The 14323-nt window shown below is 45.4% G+C and overlaps 1 protein-coding gene and 1 pseudogene across 3 annotated transcripts; one reads left to right on the top strand and one right to left on the bottom strand.

The window, feature by feature from the left end:
- Positions 1-1082: 1082 nt before the first annotated feature.
- Positions 1083-5027, bottom strand: LOC123190964 (uncharacterized). Of its 3 annotated transcripts, none has more exons than XM_044603701.1 (9): positions 4675-5027; positions 4226-4309; positions 3833-4120; positions 3469-3750; positions 3103-3384; positions 2737-3018; positions 2371-2652; positions 1468-2286; positions 1083-1311 (listed from the first exon to the last, which is right to left on the bottom strand). In XM_044603701.1, exons 2-9 carry the CDS (start codon positions 4237-4239, stop codon positions 1233-1235), a joined length of 2328 nt encoding a protein of 775 aa, XP_044459636.1. In that variant the 5' UTR covers positions 4240-4309; positions 4675-5027; the 3' UTR covers positions 1083-1232. The 3 variants fall into 3 exon arrangements, with proteins under 3 accessions (XP_044459636.1, XP_044459635.1, XP_044459637.1); XM_044603700.1 differs by having other exon boundaries at positions 4226-4312; XM_044603702.1 differs by lacking the exons at positions 2737-3018; positions 3103-3384 and having other exon boundaries at positions 4226-4312.
- Positions 5028-10344: 5317 nt separating this feature from the next.
- On the top strand, positions 10345-10476 carry LOC123038426 (uncharacterized; annotated as a pseudogene).
- Positions 10477-14323: the final 3847 nt, after the last annotated feature.

Here is a 14323-nt window from a genome sequence, read left to right on the forward strand (position 1 = left end):
GGTCAAAATCAACAGAGGAAAAGAGAGCACCTGGCCTGAGCACCAAACAGAGAAGAATAGAAAAGTAAAATGACCTGTGAGCTTGGAATAAACACAGAAATTTGTCAACATCCTTTAAACATTTTTTTACAGAGTAACAATTTTCCTCTCTAGGCAGGCAAGGCAGAGATGAGTGTCTTCAGCAACTGGAGGAGCAGCCTTGTCCTGAAATCTATGTTCTCTGTAGAGAGAAGTAGCTGACAGTAGGCAATCAGCAATGCAATAGCAGCAGTTTTTAGGCTGTGGTTACTGAATTACCTTCAGATCATATTGTCGAACGTGGGCATTTCAACGTCTCTCCACCTGAACCTAACAGACCAAGAGGCAACATAATGAGAACATCTTTGCTGCAACCTGAACCTTTGTTGTTCAAGAGGCCACCTGAACCTTCTTGTTCCAAGCTATTCGACAGCTTCCACGAGCGCCTCGACCTCAAGCAAGGAGAAGGGCCTCTTTATGCGTCTTTGCGCAATAGCGGGCCACTTTGACTTGCAAACAGGCACAATGGCTCGAGTCTGTGACCTTGGAGAGGCAACGGTGTCGTTTCGAAAGGAGAATGAACAGAACCATGATCACTCAGGACATGGCACGCTACTGGTTGTTTATCACCGACACCCACACCACCTTCATTTCAGAAAAAAAAAATGTTCTTCGCACTTTCACCCACACACAGAAGTAAAACTTGACGGCGGGCAAAGGAAGAGAAGATGTTCCATGGTCTCTGTTTCCCCACAAGAACAGCAGCCTACTCCCCCAATTCCCAGCTTCCACTCTCCGGATCAGGAGCCATGATCAGCAACTAGGGGCGCGACTCATGGGACGAAGCCAGAATCGATCATCTATAGAGTCAGTGTTTGTGTGCCGATGCACCTTATAGAAGTGGTGGTGTGGTAGGTGTTCATGTCCGCCGGTGCTCAAGTGTGTATGAATGCATATGCAATATTAATCCTCTGATACATTGTACAATTATGGATCGCCCATTGAAATATCCAAGCCACGGATTCATCCATTTGAGCGACAACCATTTTGGGATGGAGGGAGTATTAGATATATATAGACAATCAAGTAGTAACAGTCTCCAGTTTGCACTGCAATAACCAAACGATACCTTAATAACCCATATATACACAAACAGAACTGAAGCTATTCAAGGAGGCTATATATTCGTAGGTCTGCACACCCCAAATAAATCGTCAGCGCTTGCACTTGTTGCAGAAATGGTTTAGCGCGGACAACTTGGATGCACACCGGTAGCAGAAGCTGTATCCACACCTACAATTGGAGAAAATCAAATTAATATCAAACAAGCTGGGGCCGAGCTCAAATCATTTCACAGTGTGAATGATCTTCATGATCAGATCGTAATTTCCAAAGGGACCAGTGAGCAATTTGACATGAAGAAACTAACTCAGGTTTAGTTTGCTGTACCTGCATTTGATGTAATTGCACCCTTCTGATTTCTCCACGTACATCTGGCACTTCGGGCACCGCTGCCACCCCTCCCTGCCGACGAGACGCCTGAGCAAGATGTCCTCCGGGCCGCGCTCGTCCAGTCCAAGCTTCTGGAACTCATTGCAAGTGATGCCGCCATGCCATGGCACAGCGCAGCGGACACAGAAAAGCCGGTGGCAGTGCGGGCACTCCGCCTCCCTGACCGCAGTCACCCCGGCCTCGCTGTCAGCAAGCAGAGGCGCCGAGCATTCTCTGTATGGGCAGTATATCCTCTTGGTGCCAAGCGCAGATTCGCACAGCAGGAAACCCCATTTGTCGAGGAGGTCCAGGGGAATGATGTCATGGCACCTCTCCAGCTCAACGACACCGCCCTTGCAGCCTGGGTCAGGGCATTCGACGCGAGCTACATTGTTGTCCAGCTTTGCGGCGACGTACTGGGTGATACAGCTTGAGCAGAAGACGTGGCCACACGAGTTGACGCTGAACTTGAGGGTCCTCGCCACCATCTCCATGCAGATGTTGCAATAGAACAGATCATCATCACCGTCCTCACCTTCAGAATATCCAACATGAGCGATGTTCTGGCCTAACTTCACGGCGACACACCTAGAGCAGAAGTCGTGGTCGCACGTCCTGAAGTTGGACCGTATACATGCACATGGCACCACATGCATGCACTTAGCACAGTAGAAGTGCTTATCATCGCCGATGTCGTTGCCATCCACCAGCGGTGAATCTTCATTGCCACCGGTAACGAACTTAGGGTCAATGGGCGATGATACAGCTGTTTCAGGCCTGAGTATAAGCAGGTAATGTTGTGTTCATTGCATTGCATGGTAATAGGAACGAATGAACCAAGCGCAAGCATGTAAAACTCACTGCACCATCGCCATGCTGTGGTATCTCTCCGCCACCGTAGAGTTGTCCACGGTACATTTGACACGAGGGACGTTCTGGCACAGCTTCAAGCCAACACACCTCGAGCAGAAGTCATGGTCGCAAGTGGTGAAGTTGGACCTTATACATGCACATGGCACCACATGCATGCACTTGGCACAAAAGAAGCGCTTACCATCGGTGATGTCGTCCACAGGTGAATCTTCGTTGCCATCGGTGATGGACAAAGGTGCAATGCGCGACGATACTAGGACCGTTTCAGGCCTGAGTATAAAGGGGTAATTTTGGGCTCATTACACCATGTGGTAGTAGGAACGACTGAAATAAGCGCAAGACAGTAAAACTCACTGCAACATTGTCACGCCGCGATATTCCTCCGACACTGTCGAACTCTCTCCCGTACATTTGACGCGGGCGACGTTCTGGCACAGCTTCATGGCGACACATCTTGAGCAGAAATTGTGGTCGCACATGGTGAAGTTGTACCTTGTACATGCACATGGCACCACATGCATGCACTTGGCACAGTAGAAGCGCTTACTGTCACTGATGCCGTTTACGGGTGAACCTTCATTGCCATCGGTGATGAACATGGGGTTGATGCGCGATGGTAATTGGACTGTTTCAGGCCTGAGTACAAAGGGGTGATTTTGGGTTCGTTACACCGTGTGGTAGTAGGAACGACTGAAATAAGCGCAAGACAGTAAAACTCACTGCAACATTGTCACGCCGCGACATTCCTCCGACACTGTCGAACTCTCTCCCGTACATTTGACGCGGGCGACGTTCTGGCACAGCTTCATGGCGACACACCTTGAGCAGAAATCGTGGTCGCACATGGTGAAGTTGTACCTTGTACATGCACATGGCACCACATGCATGCACTTGGCACAGTAGAAGCGCTTACTGTCACTGATGCCGTTTACGGGTGAACCTTCATTGCCATCGGTGATGAACATGGGGTTGATGCGCGATGGTAATTGGACTGTTTCAGGCCTGAGTACAAAGGGGTAATTTTGGGTTCGTTACACCGTGTGGTAGTAGGAATGAATGAAATAAGCGCAAGGCAGTAAAACTCACTGCAACATTGTCACGCCGCGATATTCCTCCGACGCTGTTGAGCTCTCTCCCGTACATTTGACGCGGGCGACGTTCTGGCGCAGCTTCATGGCAACACACCTTGAGCAGAAGTCGTGGTCGCACATGGTGAAGTTGTACCTCATACATGCACATGGCACCACATGCATGCACTTGGCACAGTAGAAGCGCTTACTGTCACTGATGTCGTTTACGGGTGAACCTTCATTGCCATCGGTGATGAACATGGGGTCGATGCGCGACGGTACTTGGACCGTTTCAGGCCTGAGTATAAAGGGGTGAGTTGAGTTTGTTAAACCGTGTGATAGTAGGAACGAATGAAATAAGCACAAGCAAATAAAATCACCGCAAGATCGTCACGCCGCGATATTTCTCCGACGCCGTCGAGCTCTCCCCAGTGCATTTGAGGCGGGCGACATTCTGGGGTAGCTTCATGGCAACACAGCTCGAGCAGAAGTCATGGTCGCACATGCTGAAGCAGGGCCGAATACATGCACATGGCACGACAGACATGCACTTGGCACAATAGAAATGTTTACCATCACCAATGTCGTTGCCGTTGACTAGTGAACCTCCATTGCCGTCGATGATGAACATGGGGTCGATGCGCCGCGGTAGTAGGATTGTTTGAGGCCTGAGTATAAAGGGGTAATTTTGAGTACATTGTGGCGAGCAAATACATTTCCGTGATGTGTGGCAGTACCAACAAATGAACCAAGTGGAGGAGAGTAGAACTCACCGCATTGTCGCCATAGCGAGGAGGTCGTGGGGGATGATTCCGCGGCAGCTCTCACAGCTACACAGCTCAACCAGAAGGGGCGACCTGCTGAAGGTGTGCCGTATAGAGTGGCGGAGTCAGGACAGAAGCGATTGCACAATAAGTATATAATTTGAACTCAACAGTTAACAATCCAAAAAAATAGATGCAAGATGAGAAAATGTATGTATATATAAAACAATAGTGTGGAGATACAAAGGAGAGCAGATCTCTTCATCTTCTATTCTACAGCATGAATGCAAGTAACGGGATGCGTAGATCTGAGTAAATCCACCCCGCATACACATAACTTCAGCTCGATTTTGGTCGAATCGTTCAATGCAGTATGCATCTGGGTTTATTTTTTGTTAGAATATATGATGATGCATCAGTTTAGATTAGAACCTAGTACTGTAGAAATTAGGAATTACCCTCGGGGGTCCGGCTGCGGGCTGCGCCTGTCCCAAAGTTGCCCTGGATCAGAACCTGAAGCAGAATCAGAGCAATCCACCACCTACACTACCAACTGAAGCTGATCGCCCGCTTGATCTCGAAGCAATTTCATCAGCCGACACAGTTACCGAGTGGAGTAGCAGGCAGCAGCTCCTGCGCGAGTCAGCGAGCAGCGGAGCGAGATCGGCGGCTGGGCGGGGGCCAGACGGGGAGGCTGGCTAGGAGCACTGCTGGGCGATAGGGGAATGGCGCGTAGGCGGACGCACAGAGGAGGCAGCTAGCGTGACGGCGGCGGCCGGCAGCCGGCGGAGAGCAACTAGGTCGTGAGTGGGACGCGTGGGTAGGGCCCAAGGGGGTCGTGCGCGTGTCGTGCCTTCGTTTCCGCGGTGGGCTGCAGCTGGGCTGGGCTAAGACTTCGGGCCGAAACATACATGGGCTTAAAAAATGGGAAACGATGCACCAATAAAAAAAGCGAATTACGCGTGAGCATTGCAAATGCCCAAAAAATACGATTTTTTCTAGACATGTAAATTTTCATGTCCAAATGTCGGCTGCAAATGTTTAGAGGGAAAGTACAACGCCGGCAAATTTTTGGCATTTATAGACCAGTAGACTTTGCTTTTTCCACTGACGAAGCATAGTTGTTCAGTTTCACATGACAATTGTCAATCACACTTTTGACACTAACATGATCATGTGCAAAAAAAAACAATCACAATTTAAAATTTTATTTGATGTTCATTTGCTCCGAGGAGCCAAAACGTCGTGCCCTCACCAATTCGTCAATAAATGACCAGTCGGATGAACTGAATCACCAATCAGTCCAAACCTAATCAGAATTGGAAGAAGGATTGATAGATGGTTATTTGTTTGTTTGGAAACTGAAAAAAAAATTAAGCAGAGATGGAAAAAAAATTAAATAGCAAGATGATGATGAACATCACCTTACAAAAAACGTCTCTGTACCGTGATATAAGATGTTTTTGCAGCTCAATTTGAACTGCAAAAACGTCTTATATTTTTGTACGGAGGGAGTAAGAAATATTGAAACAACAATTGAACTCTCGGTGCCAAGTTAGCTACTGTAGCATCTTCAGAGACGATAACAGTAGCTTACTGCAAGTAGGTCCATTCATTTTCACGCGTCTTCACAAACAGGAAAGAGCAAAGCAAATTTAACTGGGTCTTGAACTTCTTGGATCGAGTCTAGCACTCCAGCTCCACACTCTCACGCATGAAGCCCTCAGCAAAAGTAAATCCAGAGGCAATGCCCTAAACAAATCCGTGCACAAACAATGGTCTACAACCAACCACCAATCAAGTAACTAGCATCGTGTTAATTAGTACTAGAAATAGTGTCGTAAGTAAAAACGAAGATATGTCATTGCTGAACATAATCACGTGCTCTTTCTTCTTATTAGCTTCCATCTGTAAGTAAGAGAGGGCGGATCTAAGACATTTAATCGACAAACGCAAAGCAGCAAAAAAAGTTAAAAGACGCTCGACAATAAATCTAAAACTGTCTTATCGTACCTCGTGGCAATCCCAGCAGCTCTACTCTGAAAGTCTGAATGACAACCAAATGGCAAACCAGCGCATGCTAGCATAATCGACAAAAACAGTACAAAACTGCACATGACTATAAGTTCTTGGTCCATCACTCTGAAGACAGACCCTTCCATCTTATATTTCAGAAGATTACAGAAACTGTTTTGACCGACCAGTTAATCGAACTTAACTTTCAGGTTAACAGCATTGACTGAAACAGGGTCAATTTGCTGGTGTAAATGTAAGCGGAGGATGTCACAGGTCAAAGATGAAAACATGTCATCCTGATTCATGCGCGCACAAAGTGTAAAATCTAGGATCGATCCTGAGTCCCGATGCTCCCGAAAGCTCAGTTTATTTACAGTAAGCAGGCGCAACATCACTACAACCAAGCTCCCCCCCTCTGTTGGCTTTTGTCTGCTCCTCTGGTCTCTTTAGTCATCGTGGTCGTCGAAAGCACTCGGAGGCAGCGTGAACATCTTCATACACTTTGGATCAGCAACGCCCTAATGAAATAAATACACAAGAAACCATTTACAACCAAGCAAGTAATTAGCAGCATTTGTGTTGGTCGAACTAACGTCACAGAGCCAAAGAAACGACATTGGCAATTACCGATTACCGTCAAACTATATCTTATCTTATCTTTCTTAGCTTCCATCTGCAAAAGAGGGTGAAACGTGTATAGTTAACAGCAAATCAACAAGAATGTTAAAGGCTCGGCCCAAAAATTAACCATCGTATCGTTCATACATCTTCGTCGTCCGAGTCGCTGCTCCAGCCTACATAACAATGTCCAAAGGGTGAAACCACCTTCAAGTGACCGGCAAGGTATTCACCGGCACTGTTGGGGTGCTTCATATGGACATCCCCATCCTTGGTACAACCATAGCAGTGTCCTTTATTAACAAACACAAGAAAAGAGTCAACTGCGAGGTAACCAACCAGGCAACAATATTATGACATCATAATTGCTGACTATTTTGAGTACTGAAGGTAAAATATTTTCTTTGTACACAACAGCCATGGCCGTGCATGAACCAGCAGTTTGAAAATGTTTACGAATGTAAAGCTCACGGATGTAAGCAAGGGGCAAAGTAACAACTAACGACACTAAAGATAAGTACTACAGTCAGAAACACATTTATAGTTATATGTAACAGATAAGCTCAAGTTGGTGCCACACCCACAAAATGCATTTCAGCAATATACTCAAAACTAAGAAAAGGTTTTCATTGCCACAGTTAGAATCACCAGCTCCTTTGTTTTGCAGTGCACAACATCTTTAAGTTCATATGCAAATCCTGTCTTAAAAAGCATGGGTCAGATCAACAACTATTGCATGGATAAAACAATGAGAGAGATAGAGAGACAGAGACAGGCACAGGCACAGACAGACAGACAGACAGACAGACAACACACACACACACACACAGTGCACGCACGCACGCACACGCGCGCGCGCGCGCGCACACACACACACACACACACACACAGAGAGAGAGAGAGAGAGAGAGAGAGAGAGAGGAGAGAGAGCACCCCCAAAAGACTATGATCCTCATTATGCTTGTCCACCAAAGCTTGAAGTAATCTGCGCATTCGATTATGAACTTGCTGGATCATATACGATCTTGAACGTTTCTTCCTTCTGCCATCAGGCCAATAAAGAGCTTTTTCTATAGAAATCTCTAGTGAAGGAACCCCACCTTGATTCATTAACCTAATTTAGATCGTAGCATTTTATATGGTCAATACCTTGTACTTTCTCAAAATTGGACAATAAGAAGTTATACCGGACTATGATGCTCTGGTTTGCGCAAAAGGTTGCACACTGGCAATCCAAGAACAAGAACAGAACAAAACAGGATTGTTCACATGCCTACAAGTTCTTGGACCACAACTCTTAGAAAAAGCTATCACTTTTTTGACTAGTTACTAGAGCGCTGTCACGATTAATTGACGGAAACAGAGGTGGGTGTGTGGCACTTTGTTAGTTTCAGCTATTTTTATGATTTATACACTATATATTTTAACAACTATCTCACAAATAAATATACAATAAACTTTCAGTGGCACAAAAACAGGAATATACAAATCATCTAGACTAGTGTTTTCCACAATGAATTTGTCAGGTTATGTGGAATCTAGGTTAAAGTCATTTCATATTAATTTCGCTATCCATATGCTCGTCTTTCGCGGGCTGAAGGCCTGAAGCCTGTGGTTAATTTAATACTCCATCTGTTCCTAAATATAAGTCTTTTCAGACATTTCAAATCGACTACAATATACAGATGTATGTAGAACTGTAGATTCACTCATTTTACTCCGTATGTAATCACTTGTTGGAATCTCTAGAAAGATTTATATTTCGGAACGGAGGGAGCATAATAGAGTAACCCTGTTTGGATATAATCAATAGCAGACATGCACACAAAACCAGGGGTAGTAGTAAGAACATTCATCTAGAAATGAGTTGAGGAAATTTACAGTTTTGGATCCCGATGTAGATGAAAATAGCGATCCATAGCCTTGTCAACTTCCTCTAAGCTCTGAAACGGCCCGCCCACCCTTCAGGTAGAGATGCCTGAGGAGGTAGTTCCCGTCCCCATCGACACGTATAAAGACTGTGATCGGCTCAAAGCCGCCGGTGGGACTGCGCCGGGGGAGGCACTCCCGAGGAATAACCTTGGGCGCCATCACAACGGCCGCCATAATTCGAGGTGGGGAAGACGGGAAGACGATTAGGGTTTGACGATTCCGATTGGGGACAAGCTAGACGGAGTTTTCTTTTCTTGAGAGCATCTCTAACAGCCGTCCAACGCGTCGCGCGTTAAAAACTACTTTGCTGCGCGCCCATTGCTTGGTTTGGCGCGGCGGGCAGCGCTGCCTCCAGCAGCGACGCTAAAATGCAGCGCGCGCGCAGCTCTAGCAGTGCGCGCGACTCGCGCACAAACAACATATGCATTTCAAAACACAAACAAAAAGATCAAACATAAATAAAATAAATTAAATAAATAGTTCAATTTCGTTATTACAACTCAAACAAACAATTTATCGTTCAAAACAACAAATAGTGCAATAAACACAACAAATAGTTCAACAATACAAATGTCGAACGCACAAATCATGATGCTCTTTGACGTCCATTTCATACCCACCACTCCTCAATGAGATCCTTCTGAAGATCATCATGCGCTGCGGGGCGTCGAATTACATAGTAGGAGGCAACAAAACGGGTGACCCTTTCAGCCCTCCGTCGCACTCGCACGGGATGTCCCAACAGCTCATACTGAGAGTAGTCTACATCTTGGCCACGCTCATTCTCGATGATCATGTTATGCATGATCACACAAGCGTGCATGATGTACCAAAGCATTTTTTTTATCCCAAAATCTAGTCGGTCCTCTCACAATAGCAAATTGGGCTTGCAAAATCCCAAAAGCTCTATCCACATCTTTTCTAGCCGCCGCCTGAGCATTATGGAAATCAAGATTTTTCCTACCTTCCGGCTTTTTCAACAGCTTCACAAAGGTTTGCCACTTTGGATAGATGCCATCCGCTAGATAATACCCGTAGTTGTATGTACGACCATTTGCTACAAACTGCACCAGTGACAAATCACCATTTGCAATCTTATTCATCAGTGGTGACCGGTTGACAACATTGATGTCATTCAAAGATCCAGGCATTCCAAAGAATGCATGCCAAATCCAAGTCTCTTGATCGGCCACCGCTTGAAGGATTATAGTTGAACCCTTTTTTGGCCATGGAATTGCCCATGCCATGCCTTTGGACAATTCTTCCAACTCCAATGCATGCAATCTATTGAGCCAACCATACTAGGGAAGCTGCGAGCTTTGTTCATCTCCAATAGCCTTGCGACGTCTTCAGCATTGGGAGATCTCAAATACTCCTGGCCAAACACTTGCACAATTCCGACTGCACTAGTAGAAAAAGGGGCTTTCGTTCGGGCCTGGCCAGCCCATTAGTCCCGGTTCTGCCACGAACTGGGACCAATGGAGGCATTTGTCCCGGTTCGAGAGCCCAGGGGGCCGACCGGGGCTTCGTGGCATTGGTCCCGGTTTGTCTGGGCCCATTTGTCCCGGTTCTTGGCACGAACCAGGACCAATGGGCCTCGCTCCTGGCCCACAACCATTGGTCCCGGTTCGTGGAAGGAACCGGGACAGAAGGAAGGCCTTTAGTCCCGGTTCCATCCACGAACCGGGACAAATGAGTTGCCTATATATATACCCCATCGCCGGCGAGCAAAGCACTCCACAGTGCTCTGTTTTTTGCTGGCCGACGAGGGGGAGGGCATTGGATGCTCTAGCTCACCTCCTATGCACATGAGGTGTTCGATGAAATGCCCGAACCACACTAGTTAAGCTTCCTCCTCTCGAAGCTCGACCTCCGAGCTCCATTTTTCCCGAGATTTATCAAGGTTTATATTAGCGGTCCGTCACGCCCCGTCCTCGTCTTCACCGTCGTCGATCGCCCGCGCCGATCGCGTCGTCGGGACCACCGTGGTGAGCCTCTTGTTCTTATCTTCTTTTTGAAAAAAAATCTTACTTTACATAGATACTTGTCTAATTTTCTTACTTCTGGCACACATAATTATATATAATGCATGCAGATGAACCGGTAATGGATGTACGGTGACAGACACACCTCCGAGTACATTAAGGGCATGCATAATTTTCTCGAAGTGGCTGAGGCAAACAAGCAGAATGGTTTTATGTGTTGTCCATGCCCTAGCTGTGGGAATGCGAGGTCTTACTCTGACTCGAAAACCCTTCACACCCACCTTCTTTATAAGGGTTTCATGCCACACTATAATGTTTGGACCAAGCACGGAGAAATAGGGGTTATGATGGAAGACAGCAAAGAAGAAGAGGACGATGACAACTATGTGCCCCCTGAAATACGGTGATGCTGCAACGGTGGAAGCTGATGAAGATCAAGAGGAATCAGACGATCTGCCCGATGATGATCTCCGTCGGGTCATTGTTGATGCAAGGGAAAGTGTGAAAGTGAAAAGGAGAAGCTTGCTACCTCTTGAGCACTGCGTTGGTTTTCCCCGAAGAGGAAGGGATGATGCAGCAAAGTAGCATAAGTATTTCCCTCAGTTTTTGAGAACCAAGGTATCAATCCAGTAGGAGGCTACGCGCGTGTCCCTCGTACCTGCACAAAACAAATAAATCCTCGCAACCAACGCGAATAGGGGTTGTCAATCCCTACATGACCACTTACGAGAGTGCGATCTGATAGATATGATAAGATAATATTTTTGGTATTTTTGTGATAAAGATGCAAAGTAAAATAAAGGCAAAGTAAAAGGCAAAGGAAATAACTAAGTAGTAGGAGATTAATATGATAAAGATAGACCCCGGGGCCATAGGTTTCACTAGTGGCTTCTCTCGAGAGCATAGGTATTCTACGGTGGGTGAACAAATTACTGTTGAGCAATTGACAGAATTGAGCATAGTTATGAGAATATCTAGGTATGATCATGTATATCGGCATCACGTCCGAGACAAGTAGACCGACTCCTGCCTGCATCTACTACTATTACTCCACTCATCGACCGCTATCCAACATGCATCTAGAGTATTAAGTTAAAAATAGAGTAACGCCTTAAGCAAGATGACATGATGCAGAGGTATAGACTCATGCAATATGATGAAAACCCCATCTTGTTATCGTCGATGGCAACAATACAATACGTGCCTTGTTGCCCCTACTGTCACTGGGAAAGGACACCACAAGATTGAACCCAAAGCTAAGCAGCAATCCCATTGCAAGAAAGATCAATCTAGTAGGCCAAACCAAACTAATAATTCGAAGAGACTTGCAAAGATAACCAATCATACATAAAAGAATTCAGAGAAGATTCAAATATCATTCATAGATAGACTTGATCATAAACCCATAATTCATCGGTCTCAACAAACACACCGCAAAAAGAAGATTACATCGAATAGTTCTCCACAAGAGAGGGGGAGAACATTGTATTGAGATCCAAAAAGAGAGAAGAAGCCATCTAGCTAATAACTATGGACCCGTAGGTCTGAGGTAAACTACTCACACTTCATCGGAGAGGCTATGGTGTTGATGTAGAAGCCCTCCGTGATCGATGCCCCCTCCGACGGAGCTCCGGAACAGGCCCCAAGATGGGATCTCGTGGATACAGAAAGTTGCGGCGGTGGAATTAGGGTTTTGGCTCCGTATCTGATTGTTTGGGCGTACGGAGGTATATATAGGAGGAAGGAGTACGTCGGTGGAGCAGCAGGGGGCCCACGAGGGTGGAGGGCGTGCCTGGGGAAGGGGGGGGGGGTAGGCGGGGCCCCTACCTCGTGGCCTCCTCTTTTGTGTCTTGACGTAGAGTCCAAGTCTCCCGGGTCTTGTTCGTTGAGAAAATCACGTTCCCGAAGGTTTCATTCCTTTTGGACTCCGTTTGATATTCCTTTTCTTCGAAACCCTAAAACAGGGAAAAAATAGCAATTCTGGGCTGGGCCTCCGGTTAATAGGTTAGTCCCAAAAATAATATAAAAGTGGATAATAAAGCCCAATAATGTCCAAAACAGTAGATAATATAGCATGGAGCAATCAAAAATTATATATACGCTGGAAACGTATCAAGCATCCCCAAGCTTAATTCATGCTCGTCCTCGAGTAGGTAAATGATAAAAACAGAATTTTTGATGCGGAGTGCTACTTGGCATAATTTTAATGTAATTCTTCTTAATTGTTGTATGAATATTCAGATCCGAAAGATTCAAGACAAAAGTTCATATTGACATAAAAATAATAATACTTCAAGCATACTAACTAAGCAATTATGTCTTCTCAAAATAAGATGGCCAAAGAAAGTTCATCCCTACAAAACCGTATAGTTTAGTCATGTTTCATTTTCGTCACACAAGAATGCTCTCATCATGCACAACCCCGATGACAAGCCAAGCAATTGTTTCATACTTTAGTAATCTCTAACCTATATACTTTCACGCAATATATGAGCGGGAGCCATGGACATAGCACTATGGGTGGAATAGAATATAATGACGGGGGTTATGTGGAGAAGACAAAAAAGGAGAAAGTCTCACATCAACGAGGCTAATCAATGGGCTATGGAGATGTCCACCGATTGATGTTAATGCAAGGAGTAGGGATTGCCATGCAACGGATGCACTAGAGCTGTAAATGTATGAAAGCTCAGCAAAAGAAACTAGTGGGTGTGCATCCAACTTGCTTGCTCACGAAGACCTAGGGCACTTGAGGAGGTCCATTGTTGGAATATACAAGCCAAGTTCTATAATGAAAAATTCCCACTAGTATATGAAAGTGACAAAACAAGAGACTCTCTATCATGAAGTTTATGGTGCTACTTTAAAGCACAAATGTGGCAAAGGATAGTAACATTGTCCCTTCTCTCTTTTTCTCTCTCTTTTTCTTTTTTTTTCTTTTTTTTGGGCCTTCTCTTTTTTATATGGCCTTTTTTCTTTCTTTTTTTATATTCCTCACTTGGGACAATGCTCTAGAAAATGATGATCATCACACTCTTATTTATTTACAACTCAATGATTACAACTCGATACTAGAACAAAGATGACTCTATATGAATGCCTCCGGTGGTGTACCGGGATATGCAATGGACCAAGAGTGACATGTATGAAACAATTATGAACGGTGGCTTTGCAACAAATACTATGTCAACTACATGATCATGCTAAGCAATATGACAATAATGAATGTGTCATGATGAACGGAATGATGGAAAGTTCCATGGCAATATATCTCGGAATGGCTATGGAAATGCCATAATAGGTAGGTATGGTGGCTGTTTTGAGGAAGATATAAGGAGGTTTATGTGTGAAAGAGCGTATCATATCACGGGGTTTGGATGCACCGGCGAAGTTTACACCAACTCTCAATGTGAGAAAGGGCAATGCACGGTACCGAAGAGGCTAGCAAGGATGGAAGGGTGAGAGTGCGTATAATCCATGGACTCAACATTAGTCATAAAGAACTCACATACTTATTGCAAAAATCAACAAGTCATCAAAAACCTCGGTACTACGC

Source organism: Triticum aestivum, chromosome 2A, assembly GCF_018294505.1.
Source record: "Triticum aestivum cultivar Chinese Spring chromosome 2A, IWGSC CS RefSeq v2.1, whole genome shotgun sequence".
Lineage (NCBI taxonomy): Eukaryota > Viridiplantae > Streptophyta > Magnoliopsida > Poales > Poaceae > Triticum > Triticum aestivum.

What these genes read in the sequence shown, in the direction of transcription:
- LOC123190964 (XM_044603701.1), bottom strand. An exon ending in CGCGGCGTGACGATCTTGCG is followed by an intron (nt 3,751 to 3,832) that starts GTGATTTTATTT and finishes CTTTATACTCAG; the next exon opens with GCCTGAAACGGTCCAAGTAC. An exon ending in TGCAATTACATCAAATGCAG is followed by an intron (nt 1,312 to 1,467) that starts GTACAGCAAACT and finishes CTCCAATTGTAG; the next exon opens with GTGTGGATACAGCTTCTGCT.